The sequence below is a fragment of the Ciconia boyciana genome, chromosome 6 (assembly GCF_034638445.1).
Source record: "Ciconia boyciana chromosome 6, ASM3463844v1, whole genome shotgun sequence".
NCBI classification, from domain to species: domain Eukaryota; kingdom Metazoa; phylum Chordata; class Aves; order Ciconiiformes; family Ciconiidae; genus Ciconia; species Ciconia boyciana.
In genome coordinates this window covers 27656702-27670793 of record NC_132939.1, presented here as the reverse complement: position 1 = coordinate 27670793, position 14092 = coordinate 27656702, and the positions used below count along the sequence as shown (strand labels likewise).

Genomic DNA, 14092 nt, shown 5'->3' with positions numbered 1-14092 from the left:
AGGGGAACTCTGAACATTCATGGTCTCTTAAGAATTAAACTCATTTACTAAGAAGAAGCTGAACCTGTGCAATGTGGTGGGTGAAATATGGTCATTACCACACTCAGGCATGGACTAGACCTGGATTTCTTTCCTTGGAATACATTGCTTTTAGATGAATGCGGGAAGGAATGATGTTATACAACAAATAGCAGCAACTAGAAGTGAGATCATTGGTGAACTACAGAATGAGTCTCCTAACAATAGAAAAAGTCAGACTAAGTGATGCCCAAAGCAAGTAAGACTTCCAACTTAGAGCTTTCTTTAGAAGTGTGGCTGGTGGTACATCTTCTAATTGGATTATTCCAGAAATTAGTTTTAAGTTGTTTCTTTACAATCACTGCACTAGAACACAAGACCATATGTACATATCAAAATAAAAAGTTATACAAGCTTGCATAGAATCATGACTCTATCTACAGATAGTTTGTTGCTACAGCATCTCATTTTATGATGATACAGTTTTGACAATTTAAACATCGTATTATGCGCAGGAGTTTACTGGGTTTGCGTGGCAAGGTTTTGGTAGTGGGGGGGGTTACAGGGGTGGTTCCTGTGAGAAGCTGCTAGCAGCTTCCCCTATGCCCGACAGAGCCAATGCCAGCTGGTTCCAAAGTGGACCCGCCGCTGGCCAAGGCTGAGCCAATCAGCGATGGTGGTAGTGCCTCTATGATAACATATTTAAGAAAGGAAAAAAAAAAACCTGTGCAACTGTAGCAGAAGAGAGGAGTGAGAATACGTGAAAGGAACAACTCTGCAGACACCAAGGTCAGTGAAGAAGGAGGGGGAGGAGGTGCTCCAGGCGCCAGAGCAGAGATTCCCCTGCAGCCCACGGTGAAGACCATGCTGCAGCAGGCTGCTCCCCTACAGCCTGTGGAGGTCCACAGTGGAGCAGATATCCACCTGCAGCCCATGAAGGGCCCCACGCCAAAGCAGATGAATGCCTGAAGGAGGCTGTGACCCTGGGGGAAGCCCATGCTGGAGCAGGCTCCTGGCAGGACCTGTGGACCCGTGGAGAGAGGAGCCCACATTGGAGCAGGTTTGCTGGCAGGACTTGTGACCACATGGGGGACCCACGCTGGAACAGTCTGTTCCTGAAGGACTGCACCCCATGGAAAGGACCCACACTGGAGCAGCTCGTGAAGAACTGCAGCCCGTGGGAAGGACTCACGTTGGAGAAGTTCATGGAGGACTGTCTCCCATGGGTGGGACACCACGCTGGAGCAGGGGAAGAGAGTGAGGTGGAAGGAGTGGCAGAGACAACCTGTGATGAACTGACCACAACCCCCATTCCCCATCCCCCTGCACTGCTTGGGGGGAGGAGGTAGAGAAATCAGGAGTGAGGTTGAGCCTGGGAAGAAGGGAGGGGTGGGGGGAAGGTGTTTTAAGATTTGGGTTTATTTCTCATTATCCTACTCTGATTTGATTAGCAACAAATTAAATTAATTTCCCTGAGTCAAGTCTCTTTTGCCTGTGATGGTAATTGCTGGGTGATCTCTCTGTCCTTATCTCAACACATGAGCCTTTCATTATATTTTCTCTCCCCTGTTCAGCTGAGAAGGGGGGAGTGATAGAGCAGCTTTGGTGGGCACCTGGCATCCAGCCAGGGTCAACCCACCACAAGGAGGTAGGTAAGTTATAGAGTCCTGGTAAGAAATTCTGTTTATGGTTATCATATACTGTGCAACAGAGCATGGGACAAACAATCTGCTGGTTTTGAAATTAGAAGCAGTATAGCTTGGATTAACATTGGTATATTGATTTTGAGAGCTGAACTAGTATCTTGCTGCATTTGGTGCCCTATGTCAGTTGTATGGAGAGTTATTCATTGAATGTCCATTTTATTTCAATAGAATTTCTCTGTGCAGAAAAAGGTGGAAATATGCCCTTGCCTTCTACAGCAAGATTCTGCTCTGTCCCAGTTTTCTCTCCTGGGTTTGTTTCTGGGCAGGGATTACTCCATGCTTCAGTACTGTCATTGATTTATGTCTGCAAAGAACTATGAAGGCATCTTTTGTCTTCCTCTGTCAAAAGTGTTACATTCACTAACTTCCATGTCTCCCAGGATGATCTTGTTTTTATTTATTCCTTTGCCATAAAAGTGTTTACTGCTGTTTTCCCCTCTCATTTACTTTAAGTTTCATTCCAGATTTGAGCTTCTGTTTTATAAGTGAGTGGTGGCTTTTTCTTAGTTTTGTCCGTCTGTGGAGGGTATCCTTGATAAACTGCATAAAAGCCAGCTCTGTGAGGATATAGGTCAACATATAAAAAATGAGAACTTGCATCAAAGCTTGCACCCTGGCTGGAGGAAGCAAGGGAGAATAAAATTAAAGATGTAAGATGATGTGATTTCCAAGCTTATACAAACTGAAAAATCCCCAAACAACCCCCCTTTCCACTTTTGAGTGTTTAATTGGGATTTTAGAAAAATAGACAATATGTCACGAGTGAGTGAACTGGTTGCTTAATCTGGCTGCTAGTTGCTCCTCCTTGATGCAGGGAAATTTACTGCTTTGTCTGTCAGTCTTGAAATAACCATGCCTTGACTTGGAATATGCACCTTGTTCACCCAAGCAGATGCATCTAGCCATGAGTTCTCAAAGGGCCAATAAGAGAGAAATCTATCTGAACAGAAGCAATACTTAAATGTAATAATCCGTGTATGTGCAGAACCATGTATACGCTAATTGAAGTGCACTAACGTTACTGTTTCTCTTGGGAAATTACCGTAGATATTACTTTTCTACTTAATTCCTTATCCTTTTGAATTACTGGAAAGTAGTTCTTCATGGAGAAATGCAGCAGCTTTTATGCTGCATTTTTCTATGTTAGCCCTGCTACTTGATGGGTTCTAGTTACATTGCCCTTTATAACTCCTTTTGTTTGGAGACTAGATTTATTTTTCCTTTGTCTCCAAATAGCAAGGAAAAATGACTAGTTTCACTAAATGTGATAGTAACATAATACACTTCAAAAAGTAAAGAAAGTTTTTTGGTTTTGTTTTTTTTTAAAGAGGATTTCTGTTTGGCGATATGCTGGATCTGTCTTTTTTTTACAGGATTTCCCACTGTTTTTAGAAGCTTAGCAAGATACAGAGTTCTATTTTCAAGTATGCATAAGCATATCTGGGATTCCATGCATTGGGAAAAAAAAAAATTGGGTTTATTTTAGAATGTGATTCAGTGTCAAGAAACTGGGGTGGACTTCACAAAATTTCTTCCCTCCCTTAAACACTTGCCAATGATACACAACACCCATAGAGGTGGTTAGAGGACAGCTAGCTTGTGTGTTGAGAAGCACAGAGCAAAATGCTTGGTTAGCAACAGATTTCTCCCAGAGGAAGGCAAAATGACCAGAAGTCTTGTTTTCCCTCTGCTTATGCTTAAATTGACCTCTTGGAATCTAGCTGACCTGCTCTTTTGAATTCCCTGTTCCTCAGGACTCTTTAATTAAAACTGTGCTTTCTCAGTTTAAACAGCCCCTGCAGAGTTCTGCTGTGAAGCTTCATAAGGTCAACATATGCCTCTCCCAGCCCCCATGGCTTTCATGTCTTGTTGGTTCTCTGTTTTTAATTAAAAAGATTTTTCCTTAAATGCTTTCCAGCCAATTAGAGAAATTTTGCAGTGAGGAACTTGTTCCAGGCCTGATGTATTGAGAAGTGAACAGAAAGCTCAGTCAGGACCATTGGCACTTTTTTCTAGAGCCCCAGCTTGCTTTAGTGCTTTTCAACAGCTTTTCTCTTTTTTCTTTCTTTTTTTTTCTCCCCTCAATTTAAAATTGCTTCCAGCAGAAATAGCTGCTGTTTGATACCTTAGATATAGCCCTGGAATGGTTCAACACCAGATACAGGATCTTTTCCTTCCACTAAGGGGTGTTTGTTACTTTATTTAGATGCACACACCACTGAAGCATAAAACTGCTGCAGAAAGTATGTTGGACTATATTGGTTGAGGATCCTTTCTGCAGACTCTTACCTCCCCTTCAGACAAAAAGTACTGTTACTGCTCATATTGAAATAAAATCTTCTTATAAACTTACCTTGTTTCTTTCACATTCATCATGTGGTATAATGGGTGCCTCTTTGCTTCTGCACACTTGAATTAGGAAATTGGAAGCCTAACTACCTTTGGAGCTTGTGGAAGGAAGGCTTACCACAACCAAGCACACAATCGCTGTCATGGAATGAGAAGAGTGGTATGTCTCTCTGACCAGTTCTTCTTGACTTTGCCAGGAAGGCTAGATTCCTTACAAAACTTAAAGAAATGCCCTATCGGTATGATTCATATAACCTGGAGATTGAGAAGAGCTAGAAGGACCAGTTTTCCTAGCTCTTTTTTGAAAGGCTATTTTAATGCATTTTGCTGACAAGATTACTTTCTTGAGATTCCAAAGCCCCTTCCTTCACTAGTGTCATTCTAATGCTTCCACATGTAACTCCTTATATTAAATTCCTCCCTCGTTTTTTACTCCCTCCCTTGCAAGCTGTTACACTATCTCCATTTTAGCTTAGCCAATCTCTGTTTAGTGAGATGCGTAGAGCAATACAGTGATGATTGGAGCAAATGTCAGTCTTCTGCCCTTTCCCTTTTGTTATTAAAACCAAATCAGATCTTTATACCATGTTATTGTAGGAAAGTTTTATGAATCAGTAGGGTCTTATAGTATGTCCTAAAGGTAATTAAGCTGGGGATTTTAATACAGTGTTCTCTGGAAGCTCATTCTGCAGTGAAATAGCCTTCACTGAAATGATTGATTTCCAGCCTTTATTCACTTCGCAGTTCCTTTGCCCTACAGTTATAGCTGTTGCTATTTATGACTTATCAATGTAGCTCTGCCTGGAACCACTAATGACTCTGGAATATCAGGACAAAGGATTTCTGAAGCTGAGGAAAAATGAGTGGAGGTTTACATTTTAGAGATGGTGAGATATATCTACAAGCATTGTAAGTTAAAACATCTGCATTACATAGATCTAAAATGCATTACAGTAATCATTTGTAGAAGTAGTAGCACATGGGTCAGTGATGGAGTCTTCAGCTAGCCTCTCCCTGAATTCAGTTCATACCATTCTGTCAATGCAGTTTGTGAAATTAAATGTAGTACACTGGAAGTCCTCCTTATCTAATCTGGTTTTGGGTTTCCCCCTCCCCCCAGTATTACATTTCCTTTTCAACTATAACTCTGAACATGCACCAGCTCATCTTAATTTACAAATGTTTTTTTCAACTTCACATTCTGGATGTATATCTCTCTAAATGTACTTTTTTGGAAAACCAATAAGCTTTTCTGTTTGTTTTCTAATATTTTCTGGCTACTTTGTGTCTTTTGACAGTTCTTCACTGGTTGTGTCACTGGCAAATTAAATTAATATGTTCTTTACTTTTTGTCCCAGTTGAGTGAAACATTTAAATGAGCTTATGTAGAGTGATCATTGTTTCATTCTGCTAAGCAATTATCCAAAATTCAACTGTTAATTATTATTACTATTTGCTTTGCAGTCTTTTGGCAAGTTTCCCATCCCTATGGCAGCATTCTTATTCAAACCAACTGAAATGGATTTTTTCAATTAAGAGTTTTTTACGTTCCAATATGGGCCTGAAGAGTTAGTATTCCAAATTGTGGGGAAGTTCCCCGAAATAAAATTAGTTCTAAGTTGTGTGATCTGGGCTGGCATTCTGAATGCTCCATGTTTCTTATATTAAATGAACTTGGTCGATCTTTTCTGTCACTTGTGACAAGTCTTGAGAGGTGATCTGCACCCTACATATGCATAGGCGACCATCCAGTAGAAGGTCTATGAAGCATTAGCTTCATTAACTAGTATGTTTTATGATGTTTCTGGTGTACTCTTCAGCAGCAGAGATGCTGAAAGGGAGAGAAGGAGGTAGAGAAAGGAGATGAAAATCTTGTTTTCTCTTGATTCCTTATACTGTGACTTTCTGCAAAGAGGTTGTAAGAAAATAAGAGCCTCTGTGAAGCCCACATCTGCTTTCAACCCACTGTTGGCTCTTAACCTGCCCTGAGATGTGAAAGTGCCTGAACCGAGGAAAGAATTATCTTCATCCCTTCTCAGTGAACCATAAAACATATTTCTCCCATGCGGTTGGCTTCAAGTGCATGTCTGTGCTGTGTAATGCAATGTTTATATAGACAATCTAAGCTTAGGGTTGGTATTTCCATATGGTACAATTCAGCACTATCTCAAGATACTAGCTTGGGGCCTGGAAGCTGCAGAGCTATATTTCTTTGACAGAAGCCTGAGACTAGTTGATCTATTTCAGCAAGTCAGCTGACATATGGGGAGTGTTATGGTGCGTCCGTGTAGCTCATTGCTGCAGAATAAACTCCGGCATCTCTGTGTTGAGCTACTCTGAGCAGTGTAGAGGCAATCTGAGGAAGAGCGCTATGAAGAGAGAGTGTGTATTCCAGTTCAGTGTGAACAGAAGAGTAAGGACCATCCTTTACACACAGGAAATTAATTCTTCAAAGTAGTCTACGTGCTAGGAGATGTCATGATAAGTGAAAAGATATCTACCTTTTATATATCTTTTTTAAGTACTGTTGTCCAGCTGCACAGAAAATCTCTGAACCAGTGGTTTTTTTGTCTTTATCGTCCCAGCTGCTTCTTATAGTTTTTCTCTCTGGTGGTCTTGTGTCCTGGTTTCAGATGGGATAGAGTTGGTTTTCTTCCTAGTAGCTGGTATAATGCTATGTTTTGGATTTAGTATGAGAATAATGTTGATAACACACTGATGTTTTAGTTGTTGTTAAGTAGTGCTTATACTAATCAAGGACTTTTCAGCTTCCCATGCTCTGCCAGGTGCACAAGAAGCTGGGAGGGGGCACAGCCAGGACAGCTGACCCAAACTGGCCAAAGGGCTATTCCATACCATATGACGTCATGCTCAGTATATAAACTGGGGGGAGCTGGCTGGGGAGCAGTGATTGTTGCTCGGGGATGGGCTGGGCATTGGTCAGCATGTGGTGAGCAATTGCGTTGTGCATCACTTGTTTTGTACATTCTTTTGTCATTATTATTATTAATTATTATTTTCCGTTCCTCTGCTGTCCTATTAAACTGTCTTTATCTCAACCCACAGGTTTTACTTTTTTTTTCCTGATTCTCTCCCCCATCCCACTGGGGGGGGCGGAGGATGAGCAAGCAGCTGTGTGGTGCTTAGTTGCTGACTGGGGTTAAACCATGACATCTTGTTATTCGTAGTTTACATCACTGCAAATTCACTTCCTAGCTTTCCTAAGTTAACCCGATTGATTTATATAGTGTGGTCCTGCCTGTAAAGTCTGTGTTTCCTATAGGGTCAAGCAGGCCTAACCTATATCTAGAAGTTTTTTGCCTGTTTGTTGATTGTGAATTTGGACAACTACAATCTTTCACCCCCTGTTCTTCCACTCCATTTATTATTTATACTCACAAAAACTTTAAATTCAGTGATTCTGGTAAAATAAGCATGGGAGTGCCATTTATTTCTTTCAGGAACTGATTTTTCCCTATGGTGTTAGAAAGACTGATATGAGCTGAATTTCTGTTGCTGTAACTACATTACCAAACTTTTCTAGCAAACCTTTTCTTGTTAGGCAAGATAATTGGTGCCTACAAACTCATAATCTCTCAGGAAGTCCCTACTCTGCACTTCGTTTTGAGGGCTTGGTGCCATTCAGTATGTCCATATTTGACTAAAGGTGCGATGTTGAATGAGTTTAGCTAAACAGTACAGCTGTGCTTAGGTGTAGAAGTTCTTACATCACTTTAAAGTCACCTTACCTTAATAAATGTCTGTAAGTCTGGTTTAAATCAGTATGGTCATGAATAAAGGTGTTGTATATGATTAAAAGGATTGTTGGTTTATGCTCTGTTATGCACCTTTCAAGAATCCTAGATGAGTATCAGTAGAAGCGATCTGCATGCATGATTAGTACTTTGATATGCTACTGCTACTTTGTGAAATGGGGATAAGGTAGTGCTATGGAAAACCTGTAATCTGCAAATAAGTTATGAAATGTAGTCAGTAATATTTATAATTTAAGCTTGATGCATTTTGAATTTGTCGCAGGGACGTGATTCTGATAATGTACAGCCTGATACCTTCCTTCATAAGCTGATCTGAGAGTGATTTGCATTCCATGCTCTTACTAAGCATGAATCTCATCACCTCCATTGGCACAATGGACCCTTCTTGAGCTTGGAGGAGGAGATACTTGAATATCAATGAGCTCTTCTCAACTCATTTTTCTCTGTGGAGCCATATCCCATGGGATCCTTCCAAGCAGATCTCTGAAGACATCGAAGTCTGCTCTCCTGAAATCCAGGGCTGTGGTCCTGCTTTTTGCCAGGTAGATAAATTCCTGAAAACTTCATGAAATGGTTTTTCAGGTATAAAGACAAAGCCCTTAGAAATGCTTCAGGTACAGGAAAAGCTTCCATAGAAGTTCTCACCTTCCTAGACTTCAGTGTCAGTTAGCCAAAACTCACAAATCTGTAGGACAAAAGCTTTGCTAGTTCTAGTGCTCACAGAGATACTTGTCAAATCTTGTCTTCTCTGAGGTTTTCCTGCATTAAGGTCTAGTACCAGAAGCAGTCAAAAATCTACATCAGCTGATATAATAAACTGGTATAGATTCCCCAGTTAGAACTTGTGTATTATTTGTAATGGAGTAACCTGGTGTTGCTTAATAGAAGAAGCAATAGTATCAAGGGGAGCTGGAGAGTACACAGGGTACATAATAAACCTAAAGAAAACTGAACATTTGAAAAGAAATTTTTTTTTTTTTCTGTTGGAAAGTGCAACTATGTCAGGTTCCAAAGTGTTACTAGTGTTCATTTTCATAGAGGGAGGAGAGATGTGAGGAAAGGCAATATTGTCCTGAATGGAATTTGAACCCTTCCACTTTTGTTCCTATGTGATGTAGGACAAACTTTCATTCTGAACTTTATTTACCCAATCCTCTCTAGTCAGCTCTTTACCTGCCATTTTTTTTATTATTTTGTGCCATTATACTATACTCCTTGAGTTTATCTGTTTGTTTTGATTTGTTTCTCAAATATTTGTTTCCTTCTAGCCCTGGTATCTGGTTATCTATTACTACTTTTCTCCCTACTCTTTCTGCTGGAGTTAAGTTATTGCATATTCAAAGTTCTCATCTACCTTCCAGTCAAATTTCCCTTATATAATTCCCGGAATAACGTATACATTACCTGAAAGGAAGTCAAGCTGTCAGTGCTTTTGGTGTGAAGCTGTCTCTGCATCACTGTCTTATGTCAGAAACAAAGCTTTTTCTTTATTTCCTCTTTCTCATCCCCACTCTCCATGCTACTAATAGATAATTTCTTCATTGCTGCCAGCAGTGGCAGAGGGATTGCTGTGCTATGCAAAGTTACAATGCAAAGCAGATACTAGTCAACATAATTAGGATACCAAACAGTTAATATTGCAGCTTCTTCCTGAAAGAATTTTAATATTTCTGTCTGCTCTGATTGGAAACTTCTTTTATCAACCCTTGAAATGACTTGAGTGAGTGTAATTGTCCTTAAGGCGCGGAGAAGTGTTTCATGGCTTTCTTCTGTGATGGACAGAACCTCAAATGTGATGTCTTAATTTCAGAATGATGATTAATGATGACAGTTTTCTGTACCTGCTGTCTGAGGATCTCCAGGTATTTTACAGATGTTAAGGAATGAAGCTTCCCAAAAATCTTGACAATACTGTTTTCACTTTCCAGTTCCAGAAAGTGAGACAGGCTAATGAAGTGACTGGCTGAAGTTCACATAGTCAGAGGTAAAATCAAGATGTCTGGCCTTTTGATATTATGAATTCAATTTTATATGTTAAAATTATATTTTTCTTACAGATACAGGCTTTTACCATGAGATAAGTGGGAAAACACACATATGTTAGTATAAAGCAATATCGTTTAGATTAATTGTTTGTAAGAATCTGTCGTCTTTTTCTTTTTAAAAATTTTGAGAGTAATCATTGCCTTACTCGGAATAGTAGATCACTGTGCATGACTTACATGGGATGATGTAGGATGTATTTTTAGTTGTTTTCAGGTTTGACGTTATAACCCCCTTCACTACGTACTTTTCTAGACAAAGTCTTTAGAGCAAGATAGAAGTCAGATTAGTTAACATATGTCATCAAGTTCATCACCTCTATTGTAGAACTGCATGCTCAGTATCACTTTCACAACAATCCTTCCCTCTTCGGAAGGGGAAGGTAATTTCATGTGTGTGCGTTAGTATGTATACCGTCTCTGAAAGTACCTTGGCTCATAAGCATTCTGGTATTTAGCTGGTAACTGTACCACTTAGAAAGCCAGTCTTCGTGTATAGAAGTTGCTAGCTTCTAAAGTAAAATTGGCAAGAGATTTTCCCTTTTGAAGGAGCTCAAAATAGAAACTACTTTATATGCTGGAGTATCTTCTTTATTCATCTTCCCTCATTTTAAATTCAGAATGTTCCCCTTTTATATAGACATTACAGTCTTTTGTTGTTTTTCCATAGCTTCAAAGTACTAACTAGTAGGGTCTTGTTCAAGCATGTTGTTCTTCAAGGGACCACCTTATAAAACAGCATACTGTTCTTTCCCCCTAGGTCCAGTCTGCTAGGTGAGTTGCACATAATGTCTAGTGAAAGATTTCCTAAACACATCTGTTCTGTGAAGGGCCATCTTCTAAGTTCTATTTAAGCAGTGAAACACAAAAGCCTAGAACCTGATCTGGATATGTTATGCCTTGCTATTTGTCTGGAAATACAGGCTTAAAAGCTGAGCTTTGGATCTCAAACCCAGCAAAGTGGGATTTTGGCATTTGCTCTAAAGAGGCTGCTGCACGGGAAAGTTGAGTACGTGCACTGGTGTAGGTAAAGCCAAAGCTAAAGAATACCTGCTGGAGCTTGTGCCTTGTTGCAGCTTGTGTCCATCATGCCTTGTCCTATGAGTATACAAGTTTGATGCCCAAACTAGAAATCTAGTTTTCGTATGCTTCTTTGATAGTCAATAGAGAGTGCCTGATCCATAGGGCAGTTTTGAACAGTTTAGATGGGATCCTGGCCATGAATCAGTATCTGGTAATCTTTCTCTCTATTGATTATATTAGGAGTTTAGGTAGAGCAGCCTTTTCATTGAGGACCTAAGTTTGGTGCCTGAAATTAGGCAGCATAAAAATTACCCTTCCACTCTGCATTTCAAACATGTGCTGTTTTCCAGATTAATATGTTAAACTCTTAGCAAAATCTGTCTTTCTAATGATGCTGTGTTATTTCATTTTAGTTTGGCACTCACTATTCTGTAATGCTCATGAATAAACCTTTTGGGAAAGTTTCTGATTCCATGATGCTTTCTTCCCTTATAAACCTTCCACAACTTTTGTATCTAATGTATCCCCTAAGCAAAGCAAAGGAAAGTGAATACTATATTAAATCTTATTAGACTAGAGGAGTTAAGAAACAAATCAATAGTCACTGAAATCAAATTTTAATCTCTTGAAGTATTTTCTTTGAATCCTAGCTAAGATATCTTGCAGAACTAATATTAAAGGAAAAAAATCTAGTGAAATGTTATTTATCTGTTTCTCAGAAAGTAAATACTGCCAGCTTTAGCAGATGTAGCAATTAAACATGGTTACTAAGGGGAGCAGGTTTTTTAAGAAGTAATACAGCTACTGAAAACTTTGTTCATTATTTCTTTTGGCTTTCTCTGTTAGAAGAATGTATCTGCAACATCCTTCTACACACCTTCGCATGCACACACAGAGTCTGGAGCTTTGTTTTATAAGGTCTTATGCTGATTTAAAATAAATTAGATTAGTTCTTTTGTACTCAAAACATTATTTCTGATAATAGGCATGCTTTAGGTGTATGTAAAGTGAATCTGTAGGCAAATAGCTGATACTGAATAGGGTTTTGGCATTTTTTTGTTGATGTGAAGTGGAAGATGGAAGCATTTTCCTCCCTTCTCTGCTCTCCTTGTTGTACTTAGTCTGCTGGAGCAAATGTGGGACAAGCAAAGAAATTCAAACTGGCAACTCCTGAATCCTAATCCTGTTAATCTGTGTCTTGGGCAAATCACTTAATCTCAATGTACCTTCATTTTTCTATTTATAACCTGGAGTTCCACCTGTTGGATTAAATTAAGTAGTCTTTGGACATACAGGCTTTGGCTGGGTAGGTAAAACTGAGACTACTTAGATATCTGTATATATCAAATTTGATGGAATCAAGGCCTTAATGAACTCTCACTTTTTTGTTAGTGGTAAGCAGATAATTTTAGACAGGTGCATGTAAACTTCCTTGCAGCTTCTTTCCGTTAAAATAATCTAACTCTTCTTTAAATACACAAAAAAGAGTGAGTAAAACAGTATAAGCATTTGAAATTTAAAAACTTTAATATAAAAAATCCTTTAATATCAGTCTTCCTTCTCTTCTTCCTTGCCCTCCGCTCCCCCCTGCCCCTTCCCCAGTTCAGACCCAGAAGTTTTTTCTGTGGGAATTTTTCTGCCTTTTAACAGTTCTTTGGATGATATTAAAATCAGTTCTGGAGGAAGGAAGGAAAGACTTTATGCTAGTTAGAACTGGATTTCAAAAGCTATATCTATTCATGTGAAAACTAACCAAACCTGCAGAGAGGTTTGGTTATGAGGAAATATGAAAGTGGCAGCTCTGTTTGTTGTGGTTTGGTTGCAGAATATTGTCACACGCAATGTACACAATCATCTTGATCTCTTTCAGACTTCACATAGTTTCAGTAGAGGGTGAGGTGGACCTTTGATTTTAGCCAGACAGTTAAAATTTATTGCCTTGCTTTGACACTTTTCTTGCTCTCTTTGTATTTGAGCGTTTGCTAAACGTTTAATACAAAATTAGGTGTTGGCCAAATACATCTGATACTTAATTTGTGGATATTTGTATGATTCTGTTTCTGATTGGTACAAATTGAACATATTAAAAATGTAAAAACTCAGATTATGAAAGTGACATTGTACAAGCAAATAAATCCTCTTAATTGTCTTTTCTTTTTTGAGCATTTTTTATGCAACATGGATATAGGTAGAGAAGAATTTTACTTTTTACTCACTCATGACTACTCTGCAGGGCACAGACCTCCGTATTCAATCACTTCTAAGGAATGGCTCTAAGGTATTTTGAGAAGAGGCTTAGGTAAGTGTTAATTTAATCTAATATTTTAAGCAGCCTCAAAACACTGGATATTTGCTTGCTACTAACTTAACTCTTCTTAGAAAATGATTTATTTGACTTGTAAGGCCATTTGCAGGCAACATAGCAAAAGGAATTTACATAACTCCTCAAGTTACACAACAATGATCAATTTGAAACCGGAATGTAGTAGTAATTGACTGTAGAGGAGCCTGAATCATCAGGGAGTTAACTGTGTCATCAAACATATTCCTTACAACCTAGTCTGTGTGGAACATCATTGTTCAAGTTATAGCCAGAAGTTATTCTAAAATCTTGTTTTCAGACTATGGTAGTTTTTTGAGGAAATACAAGAAAAAATAAATAAATCCAGGATGAAATAGATTGTATCTCTGCAGAAGAGTTGATTTAAACAAAGTATCAAGAGATTTTTCTTCAAAATACTGAGGTTTTAAGTTACTGAGGTATCCAGGAGTGACTTTTCTACTCTTCAGGAACCTTGTTCAGATAACTTTGAACTTGAAATGGTTTCAAGGTAAATGCAGATATAACAGATAATATTATCCTTGAGCCCTAAAGAAAAATTAGCATTCTAGTTGCCTTCTGTGATGATTTTGAGGAGAAACAAAACCAAATAACCAAAAGCAACAACACTGAGAAATAATTAAGTGAAAACATCTCACAGAAAATACCTTAGATTTAGCCTCTGAGACTGGCTCCCATCTGCTGTAATTGGAAGTGCAATGCAGAACTTGGGACTTGAATGCAACTAGAGTCGCATGTAGGCTGCTGATTTTTCTGCACAAGTATTTGTTTTCCCTTTGCGAACTGAGGGATTGTCCAGATATACTCAGGACAGTGTTCTTCTACTATTTCACTACT

At 38.9% G+C, this 14092-nt stretch overlaps 1 protein-coding gene across 2 annotated transcripts in view; it reads left to right on the top strand.

Annotated features, from left to right (window-relative positions):
* Window positions 1–14092, top strand: part of CSTPP1 (centriolar satellite-associated tubulin polyglutamylase complex regulator 1) — an 88582-nt gene that overhangs the window by 32961 nt on the left and 41529 nt on the right. The window contains exon 5 of one of the 2 annotated variants that reach the window (XM_072864120.1): window positions 4144–4233. The exons of the other annotated variant lie outside the window; for it this stretch is intronic. Coding sequence (XP_072720221.1) covers window positions 4144–4233 — 90 coding nt within the window. The remainder of the gene's footprint in view (window positions 1–4143; window positions 4234–14092) is intronic. 2 annotated transcript variants of the gene reach the window in all.